This window comes from Cutaneotrichosporon oleaginosum (assembly GCF_008065305.1).
Source record: "Cutaneotrichosporon oleaginosum strain ATCC 20508 chromosome Unknown ATCC20508_contig04, whole genome shotgun sequence".
Taxonomy (NCBI): Eukaryota; Fungi; Basidiomycota; class Tremellomycetes; order Trichosporonales; family Trichosporonaceae; genus Cutaneotrichosporon; species Cutaneotrichosporon oleaginosum.
The window spans coordinates 1,140,829-1,157,559 of record NW_027072173.1 but is presented as its reverse complement, the minus strand read 5'-3'; the positions used below and the strand labels follow the sequence as shown (position 1 = coordinate 1,157,559).

General features: G+C 58.5%; 5 protein-coding genes across 5 annotated transcripts; 3 read left to right on the top strand and 2 right to left on the bottom strand.

Annotated features, from left to right (window-relative positions):
- Nucleotides 1-150: 150 nt before the first annotated feature.
- On the top strand, nt 151-892 carry COLE_04911 (uncharacterized protein; the record flags this gene model as incomplete). Its single annotated transcript, XM_018425016.1, has 3 exons — nt 151-502; nt 535-735; nt 771-892. 3 exons carry the CDS (start codon nt 151-153, stop codon nt 890-892), a joined length of 675 nt encoding a protein of 224 aa, XP_018276791.1.
- Nucleotides 893-2,511: 1,619 nt separating this feature from the next.
- COLE_04910 (uncharacterized protein) lies at nt 2,512-3,366 on the top strand (the record flags this gene model as incomplete). The annotated part of the gene is made up of 3 exons (XM_018423961.2): nt 2,512-2,566; nt 2,701-2,993; nt 3,070-3,366. The coding sequence occupies 3 exons, from the start codon at nt 2,512-2,514 to the stop codon at nt 3,364-3,366; spliced, it is 645 nt and encodes a 214-aa protein (XP_018276793.1).
- Nucleotides 3,367-4,222: 856 nt separating this feature from the next.
- On the bottom strand, nt 4,223-5,013 carry COLE_04909 (uncharacterized protein; the record flags this gene model as incomplete). The annotated part of the gene is made up of 4 exons (XM_018423962.2): nt 4,223-4,498; nt 4,723-4,791; nt 4,901-4,936; nt 4,978-5,013. The coding sequence occupies 4 exons, from the start codon at nt 5,011-5,013 to the stop codon at nt 4,223-4,225; spliced, it is 417 nt and encodes a 138-aa protein (XP_018276794.1).
- Nucleotides 5,014-5,231: 218 nt separating this feature from the next.
- COLE_04908 (uncharacterized protein) lies at nt 5,232-6,333 on the top strand (the record flags this gene model as incomplete). Its single annotated transcript, XM_018423963.2, has 4 exons — nt 5,232-5,257; nt 5,387-5,625; nt 5,750-5,971; nt 6,062-6,333. The coding sequence occupies 4 exons, from the start codon at nt 5,232-5,234 to the stop codon at nt 6,331-6,333; spliced, it is 759 nt and encodes a 252-aa protein (XP_018276795.1).
- Nucleotides 6,334-6,859: 526 nt separating this feature from the next.
- COLE_04907 (uncharacterized protein) lies at nt 6,860-15,207 on the bottom strand (the record flags this gene model as incomplete). The annotated part of the gene is made up of 7 exons (XM_018419632.2): nt 6,860-6,920; nt 6,971-9,359; nt 9,404-9,557; nt 9,594-13,505; nt 13,543-14,700; nt 14,757-14,903; nt 15,016-15,207. 7 exons carry the CDS (start codon nt 15,205-15,207, stop codon nt 6,860-6,862), a joined length of 8,013 nt encoding a protein of 2,670 aa, XP_018276796.1.
- Between the last annotated feature and the right edge of the window lie 1,524 nt (nt 15,208-16,731).

Here is a 16,731-nt window from a genome sequence, read left to right as displayed (position 1 = left end):
GAAGAAGAATGATGCAGTGCGCGAAGTTTGTAATCTGTTGATCTTACGGAGATCATCAGCTCTCCGTCCCTTGCCGTTTCCAGACTGTCCCACCCAAGTCAAGGCCGAACAACACCATCCTCCTCAACTCACGATAAACAGATACCCATCATGACGGCTACGCTCACGGATCCGCCTATCCGTACCTCCCTTCTTCTGGCGCTTACAACACAAGGTGCCCTCCTGAACGAGTTATTCGCCGCACTCCCATCCTCGTCCTCGGACATTCCTGCCCTCCACGCCAGTCTCGTCCAGAGTAGTGCACAGCTCGATGCACTTGCGGCTGATGCAGAGGAGCACCAGCGCGCATGGGCGGCGCTTTTGGTGCAGAAGGCCGAGGTAGAGGGACTGGAGCGGCGCATCCGCTCATTACTGCGGGAGTTGGAGAGTGGACGGGTCGAGCTCGAGACGCTCGTCGACGAGGGGCGGCGTGTGAGCGAGAGCATCGCGCTTAGCGAGAATGGTGAGCACCGTCATAGGTGGGACTGACAGCAGATCCTGTCGGAGTGCCAGTGCTGTTGGCACATGCCCACGCTCTGGCGCGTACCACTTCCGCACCCGTCTCCAGTTTGCTCGCACCCGTCGATCGCGCGCAGGCCACGCCGTGGCCAAACGAAACGCAGATGCGTCAAGGTCTACTGTGGCAACTGGGCGGGAGCATGAGCGGCATGGGCGATGTTGGTGTGATCGGCGAAGGTAACTGCTGTTCCCATGAGAATCGCTAACTCCAGACCGTGAGGATGAGCAACTGGGCGAGCGCATCGAGGTTGTACATGAAGAGCAGACCCGGCGTTACAACGACCAAGCCGTCTTCAAACTTGACTTGAACTCTGACGACTCGGACGACGAGTAAGGATCAAGTCTCGACTGGTAGCTTGCAGTCCATGTCGCAATCTCGACAGCCAGTGTTGTATGCATGCAGAGGTCCCTGAGGTATATAATCTAGAGGTATAGTTGATCACCAGTTGTTGATCATCTCGCGAGAGAGCGGCTCTGTCTCCATCTCGTACTCGACGTTGACGTGAGGGCCTGGCTGTCAGTTTTCCTTGCTTGCCACTAGAATTGCTTGACTCACGCTTCTTGCCTGCACGCTTCGGCTCGCGCGGTGCCTTGCGCTTCGTGCCAGCAGCAGGTGCTGGTGGCTTCTTCCCCTTCTTAGGCTCCTCTGGCTCCTCATCACTTCCCTCTTCATCGTTGTCCTCGTCCGACACCTCGAGGTCCGAGGGGAACTCCTGCCCATCGTCCTCACTGTCGAACTCGTCGAACTCGCTTCCACTGTAGTCCTCCAGGTCGTCGACGCTTTCGTCGTCCGAGTCCTCAACAAACTCGCGTTCACCGCCTTCCCACTCCTCCTCGTCCAAGACACTGTCGTCGTCCTCCATGTCCTCGAGTCGGTCCTTGCCCTTGTCGAGGTCGAGGACCTGGCGCCACACGTCCTCGTTGACGTTGAGCGGTGCGTCGCCGTACGCCTTCGAACGAAGACGCTCGAGCAGCTCCTTCTCAATGCTCTTCTCCAGCTTGGCCGCGGCGAGAGCTTTCCGCTCGCGCGTTGCCTCGCGGCGCTCCAACTTCTTCTTAATCCCCACGAGCTTGGGCCTGTTGTCAGCGCGAGAGCCAGAATGACAGAAAAAAAACGAAGACGTACTGCTGCGTCATGCTCAGTCGCCGCATCTTGATGAGGTACTGAGTGATCTTGGTCAGACGCTGCTTGCATTTGTGCGTAATAAAGTTGGGCCAGTAAATGAGCTCCTTGTCGATCTGTTCTAGCGCCTTGGTGTAGTTGCTTGACAGCTTAATCCGCTCCCAAAGATTGGCCGGCGAGTGCGCACGCTCGATCGTCTTGACGTAGAGGTAGAGAACACCTTCGATCAGCGAACCTCGTCATGCGACTACGCACCTTCCTTCTCGCGCACAGTAGCATATCGCGAGTTGGCGAGCGGGCAAGACTGCCGCGAGCAGAAGCCAGTCAAGTTGTACTCATTGCGACAGAAGTTCTGTGTGACGGTCCTGAGGGTTAGCAAGTCCCATTGGCATCGAGGTTGGCGCTACTCACTTGACCTTGTACGAGCAGAACCTGTTGTTAGTGTTCAGCTATGGCTAGTCGCGTGCACTTACTGCTGGTTGATGACTTGCCAAATAATCTCGTCAGACTGGTCATGTCAGCTGGATCTTCAAAGTTGGCGAGATGCTCACCTGCATGGCGAAAGGTGCACCGGATGATGCTGTTGAGGAGTGAAGTGTTGATGGTTTGGGTGGGTGACGGTCCGCCGAGATGTCCTGATCTCGAAATTTGTGTGGTACCTGACGAAGAGCTTGAATGCGGGGAAGCGGGTTGGGTGACGCGGAATCAAAATCGTGTCACCTCGATTTGCCACCGAGTTCAATCTGACCGGACAGAGCAACCGAGCGATCGAGCCGAGACGTGACGCGTTCAGAACTCCGGCCAAGCAGTTAGCAGGTCACTATCACTCCATGTTCGTCCTCCGGCAAGCCACAACATCACGGGTCGGCGCCCTACTTTTACGGGGTGAGCTCCTCGTCTATGCGTCTGGCATGCGCTGACGCGCTCTCCCGTTCGACCTCCGACTTCTCGGCGATCTCCTGGTGATCTTCGTACTCACACCTCCCCCTTCATCTTCTTGCGGCCCCTCGCTCTTCTAGCCGCCGCCCGCTCGCCTGTTCGCGCCTTTCGAGTTTCGGCTCCGGCAGCCGTTGCACACTTTGACACCCAGTTGCTTGTGGAGCGGCTGCAGCAGAATGGCATGACGCAACAACAGGCGGAGGGCGTCATGAAGGTGTTGGCGGAGGCCGTCGATGAGAGCGTGCGCAACATGGAGGCCGGGCTCGTTTCGAAGAGCGAACAGGAGAAGCAGCGGTACACGCAAAACGTCGACTTTGCGCAGCTCAAGAGCGAGTTGCAGCTCCATGAGAAGAACGATCTCACATTGATGAAGGTAGGTCGATCGAGTCCGGCGAGAGAAGGGGAGCTGTCGGCTATAGTGGACTGGTATAAGAATAACCTGACGCCAGGCTGAGAACGATAGACTCATGGCCGACGTGGAGAAGCTTAAGCAGCGGCTGCGCGAGGAGATTACACGCACGCAGGCTGGCGTGCGGCTCGACCTCAACCTCGAGAAGGGGCGAATCAGGGATGAGAGCGCGCAGCAGGAGCTGAAGATCAAAGAGGTCGACACGCGCATCGAGAGCGAGATTGCTGGTCTGCGTACCCAGATTGAGCAGGCGAAGTTCTCGATCCTTCAGTACCTCGTCGGCGTGGCGACGGGTTCGGGCGCCCTTCTCCTGGCGTACATGCGCATGATGCGGTAGTGGGCATGCGCTACAGACCTATACACATGCTACATAATAGATTAGAGCAAAAGTCGCTTCGCTCTCATGTGAACGGGACGATGGCGGAGACAGGAGGGCAGGCTGCGGATTGGATCCGCTGATCGCTGTTTATATGCCGTCAGACATGAATCGGGGCCCAATCAACCACCTTTATCCTACTCTTGCTCTCCGTCCATTCAGTCCCATGACAACTGCACCCCAACAGCCCATCATCACTCCTGCTGAGCTCTCTAGCGACCTCGATGCGCTGCAGCGGCTCCCTGCATCCGTCCTTGCGAAGCTAATCGACCCCACCGCCCCACCACCTCCCAAGCCCGCAGACGCCTCCGCGCAACTCGCGGCCTTCAACGCCTCATCCAGTCCGGCCGATAGTCTTGCCCTGACCAAGGCTTACGCGAGTGAGATGCGCGACGGTGCGGCCAAGCTGCGCGCGCAGGAGATCGGGGGACCAGCCAGCGCGATTGCGGGCGGACGTGGCGCGGCGGCGGATCTCGCGCGGCTCGAGCGTATTCGCAGTGTCGCAGAGGAGATTAAGGCAGCCGTGGAGGATTATGCTTCTGCAAGGGAGGAGCAGGGCAAGTAGGTGAGTCTGGCAAAAAGGGGAAGATTAACGACAGAGCGTCTTGAGAACATCTTGCTGAGCTCCGGTATGGAGACTTAAGAGCTTACAATTGCATGACGCAGCCTACACGCGGCGTCGGGTTATGAGCCGGGCAGACATACGGAACGCGACGACAGGTCATGTCGCCCTCAACGTCGCCTTCGCAGACACCTGAGGGCTGTGGGTGCGCCCATCCGCGCGCTTCAAGCCAGAATTATACAACATGCATCCCCACTACCGCTTGCCCTTCTTCTTCTTCTTCTTCCCGCCACCCCCAGCTGCCGGTGCAGGCTTCGGTGTCCCGGGCGCCTGTGCTGGCGATGCTACACCACCACCGGACATGGGGTCGTCTCCCTCAGCAGCAGGTGTGCCCACGCCAGCGGAGCCAGAGTTGAGCAATGGCGCCGTGGGCGCGCGGCGGCGCGCGTTAGCGATAGTAGACAGGAGGCGGTGGTTGAGCGTCTCGAAGCGGTTCAGGATGATGGCCGAGTGCGTCTTGTACATGAGACACTGGAGTTAGCCAAGTCGCGACAGAAGAAGTTGCGCGGACACGAAATGAGAAGGGTGTGACAACCGTATCGAGATGGAGAAGGCGGCAGGACAGGCGCAGAGACGCGCCTGTGCCTCGCTTTAGTATCCAACCCTTCCTTCGCAGGACAAGCGCAACATCGCTTGAGGTCGACACTCCCATTGCGCCTGCCGCTCCACTCGTGCGATCCCGCGAAACCACCCACCTTGCTGTCATCGGTCACCTTGATCACCAGCTTGCCCGTCTTTGGCTCGAACTTTACGACATAGCGCGCCTAGAATCAGCTAGACATCTCAAGTACGCATGGTGTCCTCGCGCGTGCTCTCGCCCTGCCCCTCTCCTTCTTGCGGGCCGCATTGGACATCTCGTGTGGACGAACATACCTTCCTCGGCGCGCGGTTGTACAGGTCAATGACCGCCTGCTGTCAGCGTCTCCGAATAATTTAATCGAGTGTCTTACACTTTCAAACTCGGTCCACGTCTTGGTGTACACCATCGTGGCCGCTGAGCTGTAGCTGATTACGTTGAACTAGATGGAAGTGGACACACGACCGACATCTCCAAGTTGGGTACCTCCATCCAGAATCCGTATCACCTGGCCACGTAATTATCGGAGCACGCGGTGGCCGTGCCTGGACACGCCCGCCCAAGAGTGTGAGGCGTCCCGCGCACCCGATCGCGACGAAGTGCACATCTCGTCTCTCCACGTTTACCATGTCTGGCTTTCTCAACAGCATTGGGTACGTCTCCTCCAGCGGTCGGCTCGACGATTTGGGCTCCGGGCCGGCTTCTCCACCCGCAGCGCCATCTCGCTCGCGTCTTCCCCCCTCCCACCGCCGTGACCACCCCACGCCACATGCTGACTTCAGCCGCCTCCGCGCGCCCAAACGTGCGCCGATTCCGAGCCAGCTCAGCCCCAGCACAGGAGGGTATGAGGCGCCGCTTGTTTCTCCTGGCGCCGAGCTGAGTGGGCAACCCCCCTCTCCAGGTCCCCGTCCATTGTTCCTGTGCCAGCCCTTCGTCAAGGCCGCTCTCGTCAAGGGGAGCTTTAAGACGATCGTCGCGCCCCCCAAGTATGTTGACGTCAACGAGTGGGTCGCGATCAACTGTAAGTCCATAAGACTAGAATGATTAAGGCCGGCCACGCTGCCGGAGTCGTCGCGCGAAGTCGTTGCCCGCCTTCCTTCCCGTGATCCTCCCCGTCTTCTCCCCCTGGCGCTCGCTCACTCCAGTGTTCGACTTCTACCACAACTTGAACCACTTCTACTCGGCCCTCACCGAGTTCTGCACGATCCACAACTGCCCGACCATGAGCGCGGGGCACACGCTCAACTTCCTGTGGCCAGACCAGAACCAGCGATTGGTGTCCCTCCCCGCGCCCACCTACATCGACTTCGTGATGAGCTGGCTCCAGAAGCTGCTCGAGGACGAGCACGTCTTCCCAACCAAGTCGGGTGAGTCTACCACTGACTGCCACTGCCTGCCTGTGAGGCGGGCGGCGTACTGTCGGGCACAGGCATCGGAATGGTCCCAGCTGATGCCAGGTCGCGACTTCCCCAGCAGCTTCGCATACACGGCCAAGCACATCTACAAGCACCTCTTCCGCGTCTTCGCGCACCTGTACCACGCGCACTTCGAGCAGGTGGTGCATCTGTCGGTTGAGGCGCACTTCAATTCATTGTTCGCGCACTTCCTCGCGTTCGGCAAGGAATTCGACCTCCTCGTCATGAAGGACCTTATGACGCCGCAGGGGATGGGGCAGGGCGTCGCCGAGCTTGCTGACCGCTGGCGCGAGATGGGCATCCTCGAGGTTTAGAACCCGGCCGGGTTGTTGTACATTGCATTAAGTAGACGACACGCTCATGAATCCTGCGCCCGGCGTGCGGGTGATCTGCATACTTGCTGACACCCTGGGCATGCGCTGCCTGGTTCGACCGGCACCGCCATGCGTACTCAGGAGGTTTCTGCAGGCATGTGCACATTTCATAGCTGCCAAGACGCTGTCTCTGGTGACTCAGCGTTGCAATGGACAGAACTACGCTTGCTGCATGTGTGGTGTGGAGCCTGTGACCGGCAGTCGTTCGGCCACGGGCGTTGAGATCGTGCAGACGGCCAGGCACAAGGGGGTCATACGACAACACTCCTTCATTTTCGTTCTAGACATAGAATAACATTCATGTGGTACATGATTTACCAACCTTTCTCAAGGGCTCTGCATGGCCAAGCCTAGCGCGCCGCACCAAGCATGGGATGCAGAGTTAATTATAACGCGTGAGTCCTACTACGGGTAGAGTAAGACCGGGGTATTCGTGATGGGGTTGCAATGCTGGACGTGGAATCGGTTAGATCGACTGCGAGAAGGCGTCGATGAGCGTCGCAATGTACTTGGACATGTTCGAGAGGCTGATGTCAGCGAGGTCTCATAAGAGAACGTGATGTCAATCAGTACGCACCGATCGAGCTTGACCCCGCTGAAACTCATGTCCGTCAGGCCCTTCATGCCAAGGTCCTCAAGAACCTGATCGCGTGGGCGGACGTTGATGTTGGTCTGGCCCGAGCTGACGCTGGCCGAGTAGTTCTTCTTGTGCACAGACGAGCTGCTGTCGGTCGCTATGCCGGTCGGGAACGTGTATGATGCGTCGGCCATAGCGCGCTCAAAGATGAGCGTGACGTTCTGCAGAATGGCCGTCGACGTGGTGGTTGTGAGAACGCCTGTCATGCGCGGGATGAGCGTGTCATACGCCGTCGCGACCACGTCTGGCGCGTCCATGCTCGCATCTGCCAACAAGCGGTAGAGCACCAACTTCTCGGCGTCGCTGCTCACGTTGGTGAGGATGGTCACGATGAGCGTAACGAAAAGGAGCACCTTGGAGTTGTCGGGCAGTGACAACAAGTCGTAGACGCCAAGGTTGGCAATGTCTGGCATCTTGTCGTTCTCCAACGCGACGTTGGCGACCTGGAGAAGTTCAGACACCGACGCCGTGCTGCTTGCCGAGAGCGGCAGGAGCGCTGTAAAGAACGGCACACTGCGTCCCTGTATGAGCCGGTCGCGGTCTTCGATGGCCTCCTCAGCGCACGAGAGGCGGAGAAGTTCCGTGAGCGTCTCGATGGTGAGAGCGCGTGTATTGGGATGGCGCACGCCCTTGTTGATGATGGCTACCAGCGAGTAGTACGGGTCGGTGTCAAAGTTGACGCCGCACATCTGGTCGAGCCTGCTAGCTTGCTCGCCAGTCGCCGCGCGAGTCTCCATGAGCTCGCCAAAGATGTTCTTGGAGGAGTGGGTTGCACGCATGTGGCGGATGGTTGTGAGCAGTAGCTCGAGCGCTGGGCCGAACAGCGGGATGTACGCCAGTTGGAGGATTGAGACGGCGATCCAGAAGAGGACGTTGGCGTACTTGCTGTCGGTGTGTAAACCACCCATAACGCGAGCCAAGCAGCGCAACATGCTGACCACTGGCACAGTGTCGTCCTCGTGGAAGTGGCTGAAGGCACCGCTGAGTGCCACCACAATCTGGTAGACAACGTCGTCGTCCACGTCATCCTGGGCAAGATAGCCGAGGGCAATAAATGCCTGGGGCTGTGTTGCAGGGTTGTGTTGGAAGCAGGTCGCCGCAACAAGGCCCATCCAGCGCGCACGCCAGGCGTTGGCGCAGTCCATGGACGGGGCACCCGCGGTGAGGACATCGCCCAGGAAATTCGTCACCTTGTACAAGGAGTCGAGGTGCGCCACGCCAGTCGGGTCCCAGTGTAGGGCTCCAGCGAGCTCGAGGCTGCCGGGGTTCTGCACCAGGCCAAACGCGTGGATCATCTCGGGTTGTTGTGCCCGCTGGAGCAGGTGCTGGAGAGTGGTGGCGTCCATTTCGCCAGCAGCTGCTATGGTGGCCAGCGACTGCAGTATGTTGATCACCAGGCCGTACACAATTTGGCGCATCATAACGGGGCCAATGCCCGAGATGAGGACGATCGTGTGGAAGAGGTCCGGCAGGAACAGCTGCGTGTCGAGAGCGTTGGGTGGGCTAAACGCGAGAGCGAGGTTGATGCGGGCGAGCGTGCAGATCTCATTCCAGGACGGGCTGTCGCTGAGAAGATTAGTAGGCTTGACGCACGTCTGTCCGATGCTCTTGCGGAGGCGGGCGACGACCTTGCCACGGACAGCAGTCGAGCTGAGCGACACGAGAATGTCGGCTGCGCCCTCCGCCTTCTCAGAACCGGGTCCCGCGTTGACGGCGAGGTGCAGCAATTCCCGCACGATGAGGTCGATGAGAGCCTCGTGCGAGCCGGCCAAAACCTTCCACACATGCTCCTGAATAGAGAGATGGAGGCGCTTTCGCTCGGCGACAGTCAAAGCGATGAGGCCTCTGACGACGTCGGCGACCTGCTTAGTGTTCTCGACGCCGTCATCGCGGGAGGGTTTGGCGAACTGCTCGAGATTCTTGAGCCACGGGCCGACGTAGTGCAGACAGGCGGCTTTCTGCGGTGTGTCGGCCTTTGAGAAACCAACCGTCCACTCCTTGAGGAACTCGAGAGTGAGGGTTTGGGCTGTCGTAGCAAGAGCATTGCTGAGCTTGTAGACAAAGGACAACGAGTTGCTCGGTATGGTGAGACCCGTCGACACCTTGAGAACCTGCGAAGCGAGGTCGTATTTGAAGAACTGGCACAACTCGTGCACGAGGTTGTATGCGCCCAGGCGCAGAGTTTCATCGCTCGACGAGAGATTGAGGAAGGCAACGTTGAGCAGCGTTCCCGGTACGTCTGTCGGGCGCAGAATGCGGTCGTCGGATGGCGTGTTTCGGAAGCGACTGACCGCTGCACGGATGATCTGAGCAAGCTCATTGCGCTCCACTGCAGGGTCAGCAAGGGAACATGATCATTAACGTTTGACATACTTCGTGAAGTGAACGTGACAGTCTTGTTGTGCGAGTACTTGAGGGTCAACTGATCGGCGTTCTGTCTGCCCATCGTAATCTCGTTGACCTCGGCCAGGTCAATAACGTCAATAATGTACGACTTGACTGTCGGGGTGAGGTCCTGTTTCCTCCACTGCATGTCAGCATGTCGGTTGATGTTGACACTCACTGAGGCGACCTGGATGCTCTCGGTCGACAGCTTGACCACAACGGGGACCAATTGCTCGTGATCCGAAACACAGAGAAGGTTGGTGAAAACGTTCTCAGCATTGTACGCAAGGACCTTCGTTCGTTCAGGAAGCTCGTAACCATTGAAAGCGGGGATGTAGTCATGGATTTCGGCAGGCGAGCTTGCTGCAATGACGTTCTTCATCGTCGGCGCGTACGGCAAGAACTCGGCGAGCAACGGGCGGAAGCGCTTCTTGACGTATGAGTTGGGGTTGTACAGCACCAAGGTGTGGATCAGCGGCATGATCTGTGGTGGGCACATTTGCAGTGAACGCCTCAGCCACGGGACCGGGATTTCGCTCTGCGGGGAGAAGTCGGTCATGTCGATGATGACGTCGAAAAAGTCTGTCACGCTGTCCAGTAGCGAGAAGATCCGGTACGCAAGCAGGTCGTAGTCGACGAGAGCGACGCGCGCGAGGATCAGGTAAAATATCCTCCTTCCAGTTTGGTTCGGCTGTCCCTCGTAAAAGGCAGAGGCAGCGCTGTCCGTGTTGCGGCCAGCGTTATGGCGCATGAAGTCGTCGTAGACCTGGGAACGGGCACTAACACTGAGCAGCACCGGGTCGGGCAGCGGCCCCGTCTCTTCCATGATCCGACGCAGGTTGGCGAGGGCTCCCTTGCCGTCAAGATCGAGGCGCACGGACCGTGACGACGTCCCCTGGCGGGTGCGGTATGATGTCGGCATGTTCTCGAGTGCGGGCTCCAGACGCGCAAAATGCTTGAAGATGAACTTCTGGATGATGACGTTGTCGGCCTCGACGTCAATGGAGCGCTCTGTCTCCTCCTGGTACATCTTGGTGGCCGCTGCTACCTCCCAGCTGCGCGGTCGCTGCGCAACATCGGCCAGGAACTTGGTCACCTGACGAATGTTGTCGGAAAGGAACTGATTGAGAACCTTCATGTGAACCTCTTTGCTCCCGAACAGAACGTTGTTGGCCAGATTCTGGATAACTTTGGTTATCAAGACGAGGGCACGGCGCGTGTCGCGTCTCTCGGCCGGGATGTCCAGGTCGATGTTCTCCGGCGATACGATCGCTGGACAGAAGAAGCGCAGGAAGATGAACGAGCCGATAGCCGAGTGCCTCGAGTCAGGGAATCGATCGTCCACAACCTCCCAGATGTGGTGGCACAGCGCACGGAAGAGGACGGGCAAGTTTGGGGTCGAGCTGTAAATGATGTCGAGCAGAGCCTGGCACATCAGGCGGAGGTGCTCGGCGTTGCGGTCGATATCTTCCGTGGCACTGCTCTTCGCAGGGTCGAGCTCGAAAGAGCACTCTATGGGCTTCTCGCCCATGGATACGACCAAAGGAGTAAGGCAGCCGCGGACGTAGTTGTAGCCGTACGTCTTGGCGAAGGTGGTCATGAGACGGGTCATGATCGAGTTGGCGCGGAAGAGCTCAGACTCGTGGCTCGTGAGACCGACGTCACGCTCGACGAGAACCTTCATGAGGCTGAGCAGATTGCCCTTGGACTCGAAGACGCGGAAAAGAAGCGAGGACATTTCGTCAAGCTCGTTGGGCGGACAGACCTCGCAGATGGCGACCGCAAGTGAGAGGTTTGGCGATGCAAGGGCGTCAAAGTAGCCCTTCGGGGCGGTCGCATTCTTCACAGCCAGACCGCCGAAACGCGTACCTTGCTGCAGGATGTTGGAGACCAGCTGCATGAAGGCCGTGCGGATGGTCGAGTCTTCATGGTAGGCGAGGGAAAGGCAGTGCTTCAGACCGACGTCAACATTGGCGGAGAGCAGGTTCGAGAGAACCAGGATCGCCAGCGCTTGGTAACTCTCGCTGCTCCCTGCCTTTGTGCTCATGTTGGACACCGATCTTGCCACGTGCGAAGACTCAGACTCGTGATTGTTGGATCTCTCAAGAACGCGGACGAGAAGCACGTAATAGCGGTAGAAGAGACGGGCCTTGGCGACGTTCTGCGAATCCTCCGAGTCATCTCCTGCAGAGCGGATGACCAAGCCATCGGTGATGGGGATCATGGCGCGCAAACATGATATGTCGAGATCACGCTGCACCTTGTCCTGTATGCCGATGTGAAACTCGTCGCGGAGAGTTTCGATCGACCACTCGCACATCCACTCGAGGACGGCATTGCGCAGCTTGGTGGCGTTGCCGAGCACCACAAACTCGGGCTTTCCGAGGACGGCCTCGAAGAGCTGGCAGAACTTGATCTTGATGCGCTGCGAGGCATCTTCACGGCCCAGGCGATGAGTGTACTGGGCGATGAGGTAGAGTAACTCTCCGAGATCCACCTGGACACCGCTGTTCTCGCCGGGGCTGACACGCTCCACCCACAGTCGGATGACGGCGACGACCTGGTCGACAAAGGTTGTGAACGCTTCTGATGTCGCTACGCCGGTAGGGCCGGTCGAGTGCGACAGCAGCTTGGTCATTTGGACGACCAAGACCCGGCAGAGGCTGAGTGGGAGCTCGTTGCCGAGAGCGTCCTTGATTGACTCGCGGACGTAAATCGAGTTGCTGACAAGGAAGTCGACACATTCGCGCAGCAGGCTCTCCACCTGGGCGGGCAGGTCGGTTGCTTCATCGTACACCCGCGGCAGAACGCCCTTGCCTACCACGTCTGAGATGTTGGGAATGGCAGCAGTGTCGCTGGCGCAAACACCACTGGTGGCACACAAGAACGAGACGAGGTTCTGCCACTCTTTAGATTCGTCCTCAGTAAGACCCTCGATATCAGCAGCCATGTTGCGACGGCGACCGTAGTCTTTTTCAGATTCGTCCGACTCCGCGGTGTGGATCTTGTTTGTGAGGATGCGGAGACGAGCAGCGAGGCCGATCCAGACACCACCAAGCAATGTCGAGGACCGGACGTGGGACTTCATGATGCGGCGAATGGCGCGCTGCTGTTGATTCCGGCCAGTGGCAGGGGGCAGGCTACCCAGCTCAGCCAACATGTTGCTGTGGCCGGTTATCTCGTCCATCTGAGCTTGGCTGTTGCTGACAGACGACCGAACGACGATCATCAGCTTACTTAGAGCCTGAAGTGCCGGCGCAGCCATGTTCGTCTGCTCGACGTCTGGGCCGGTCAAGCTCGTGACGGTAGCGACTTTAGCCACAAGCACGGCGGGCCGGGCTGCAGGTGCTTTCGCAAGCTCTGGCAGCGATGTGACGACGTTCAACATGGAGTGTACAGTTGATCGGAAGGCCCCGCACATCATGGCCATGTCGTCAATATCGCCCAGCTGGAAGTCGACAAGGAAGCGACGGCTAGAGTCGATAAGGATCTGCCATATGAACAAGGCCGACTGGTTGGCCTGGTTAGCCCTTGCGGGATCCGTCTTGCACTGCTCCACAAGGCGGTCGAGGAGCACGAGATTCGTCTTGGCCGCCTGAGCCCGAATTGTCATTGGGCATGAGACCGCAGTGAGCGATGAGATGCCACCCAACAGGTTGCCGAGCGTGTCCTGGGAGTCGCCCAAGCCCTCGTACGCAAACGAGGGGTCCAGGGCCATGAGATTGAGGATCTCCCAGGTGACATCCGTCTGGGTAGACGGAAGGTCAAGACTGCTTCGCCCGCGTCGGTTGATGCCTTGGTTGATGACGCTTGGAGCAGTAGAGCGGAGCATACCACGGATGGCCCGGGCGACCTCGGCGCGCAAACCGCCGATCCCAGGGTGCCAGGGAAGACGCTGGCCTTCCATGACCAGTGCCGTACAAGCGCGCACACCGATGATTTTGCTGTTATCCGAGTTGTCGGTCCAGAGCTTGGGGAAAATGACCTGGGTAGTCCCGGTCGGGTTGAAGCGGTAGAGCGCGACGAGTCCATCAACAATAATGTTGATGTCAGTGATCTCGGCAGCGAGGGATGAGTAGAAAAGCGCATTCTGTTGTTGTCAGTAATGGACGTCGCATCGTGCTTACCTTCAGGTCATTCTGGAGGTCGGGCGCTAGCGTGCGAATGCCTGACGTCTCCAGCCGTGGGCTGCAGCACATGGCGGCGCGGACAAGGTCGACGTAACAGATAGCGCAAGCCTCATACGACTTGCTCTGTGAAAGGCCCTTGCGCAGGCTGTCCAGGAAGTTGTGCTTCTTGGCCAATGCGGATCCCCCTCGAGAAACGTCGCCCATTGCCAACCGCTTCAGTGAATCTGGCGACAAGACAAGGAGCATTGCCATGAGGGGGTAGAAGACCTTGACGCGTTTGTTGGTGGAGGACGAGTCGGACAATGAGAGGAGGACGTCAAAGAGCACGTCGGGGTTACCGTCCAGCTTGCGCGTTCCCTCAATGAGTGCTTGGTACTCTGCTGGGTAGACCTCGATCCAGTTCCATATCGCCTTGCGGAGAGCGGACGCGAGTGCCGTTTGAGCAGGGCGCTTGACGTGCAGGAATGGTGTCGAGATTTCTTGGAGTGCCTGAGCTAGACGTGTAGCATCTACATTCGCCCACTCGAGGAATCGCAGCTCGAAAAGCTCGGGATTTTCCTCCAGCGTCGTTGTCAGGTGTGCGACGCGCGCCTTGATGCGCGACAGCACCAGTGGCCAGTTGGACGCCGAGAGATAGAAGATGACTCGCGCGGTTCTCTTGGTCATCTGCTTGATAGCTGATGCGTGGGAGGAAGCGGTGGGGGCCAAAAGTCTGGCATGCTCTGGGATCCCAGGTGGCCGTGGAGTTGTGGCAGATGGGTACGAGTGACCTTGAATGAAGTTGGCTCCCAGAGAGAAGGAGCTCGCGCCGGGGGCGTTGATCTGGGCACCCCAGGCAGCAACCGACGTCGAGCTTGGAGACTTGCCATCGCGGTTGGATACCTGTGCCAACGATCCTGCCGAGTTGCCATGAGAGCTCTCTTGTGAGAGCATGCGAATGTAGATGACAAGCACTCCCAAGAGGTGACGTGCCAAATGGTCGTCGAGTGGTGGCGGATCGGGCCAGCACGCGGGCAGCTCAGAGTGGGGAGGAGTGGACGCGTTCGCGTTCAAATTCCATGATTCCGAGAGGCATTGGACGAGGATTTGGAGGAGGTAAAGTTGGGAGTGGATGGTGTCCAACGGGGCATCGATCAGAGCGCCTGTTCCCGAGTACTAGAAGGAGGTCAGTGTGTGATTTGTGATGTGTGATGTTGTAGAATCCGGCTTACCTTGGATAAAGTCTCGAGCGAGCTGGCGAGGGCGTGAACGACAAGGGGCAGCCTGATTCTTGAAATCTGAAGCAAGCTCTCGACGGTAGTCTTTACGCCCTCATCTATTTCCATCATGGCGAGCTTGATGCCAGAGTTACATGGCAGCTAGAGCGCGTCAGCACGAGGGGGAAGTACGAAGAAGGCGTCGAGAGAGATGCGCGATCTTCGCGCGAGAGAGGGGCGCATGATCCGGTCACGGGCACGGGATTAGACTTACTTTGTTGACGAGCCGGGAGACTATGGAGGTGACGACCTTTTGCTCACCCACGAGTGGGTCTTGACGGGTGTAACCACTGTTTGCACTTGATCCATCGTGCAAGGATGGATTGTCAGTGTGCTGTATATCGGAGGAGCGGATGCGGTTACTGGGCGAGCTAAAAGTGTGGCCCGAGGTCCGTCGAAGCGGCATCCTGGCTGATTGTGACGACAGGATGGCAGATTCTTTGGACCCCGACTTTGTCAAGCGGGCATACGGGGGAGTTGACGGCGGCAGGGTTGGAGATGTGGTGGGAGAGAAGACCAACGTGGGGCAAGTGTAGTCGGTGGGTGGGTGGTGGTGGTGGTGTGTTGGATGATTAGGTTGGACGGGGGACGCGACGAACGCGACGGACGCGGACGAGGACGTGTCCTTGAAGAGGGGAATGAGTGGATGGGAGGATGGCGGAGTGGAGTGTGGAGTGGGTGACTTGACAGTGAGCGCGGCGAGTGCGGCGATCGCGCGGCGAGTGTGTCAAGGTGTCAAGGGGAAAGAGTAGTAGTTGGCAAGGACGCAAAGGATGAGGAGGAGGAAAGATGTGTAGTAGAGTAAATGCCTTCCTTTCCAAATGCCACGGGGGGACCGGGGAGGGAGGAGAGGGAGGAGAGGGAGGGAGAGAGAGAGAGAGAGGGACAAGGAAGGTGGACGAGTGAGTGGAGAGTGAGTGATTGAGCGAGAGAGCCAGAAGAGCGAGGTGCGCGAGGTGCAAGGGAACGACGAGGGAATGAGCGAGGGAATCACTGAGGGCATGGAGGGATCACTCCGGTCGGGAAGGGGAATGTAAGGACTCGACTGTTGCATTGGATAGACCATATAGCATTCCACTTTGTAATCCACACACTACTTATCCTCTTATATACTTATATATATGCAATAAGAATTCTCCTAAATCCTCCTATAGGAAGGTTGGCGCGACTCTCGCGACGTGCGCAGGCCTGTGCGCCGTGATGGACGCCGGCGGGAGGCGTCTAAATGCAGGGAAATCCGGACGCTCGGGCTCTCGGGCTGGCCACGACACGTCCTCGTACTCCTCCTCCTCCTCCTCCACCCACAACTCTCGATCTCCCCACTCGCCCGCCCGCATTTCGGGCCGAGCGGGTCTCTTTACTTTGCGAGGTGATCACAGGGGGGGGGGGGGGGGGGGGAGGTTCCTTGGCGGCATGGAGCAACGTGTCTCAGTACGACGCGCAGAGTCAAGTTGCCAAATCGCCCGCCCTCCTCTCACCTGTCATGCATGTCACAAGCGGGCAAAGAGAAAAGGAATACGGTGCAGGGTAACATTAGCATCCTCGTCTCCAGGCTTGCACCTCTGTCCGTCTCAACCACGAGTTCAGGGTCACAAAGCACACAGCAACTGGGCCTTGCCGGGCGGGGCCAGCCGGGCCAGATTAGCGTCGCATTCACGAGCTCACGAGGCCACGAGGGCGCAACCGGTGCAGGGAGTACATGTACATGCAATGCATGGGACAGCCGGGGCAGGGATGCGAAGCGTGGAATCGCGTGTGAGGCATGGAAGCTCCGAGGCAGCCGAGATCGGAGACGTGAAACTGCCAGCTGCCAGGCGCGAGTGCAAAGGACGTGGCATGCAATGTCTCGCCATGTGTCTCGTGTCTCGTGTCTCTCCCGCCCCTCTCTTCCCCGGGCCGCCCCGTGCACGCTATCCAGGTACACCAGTTC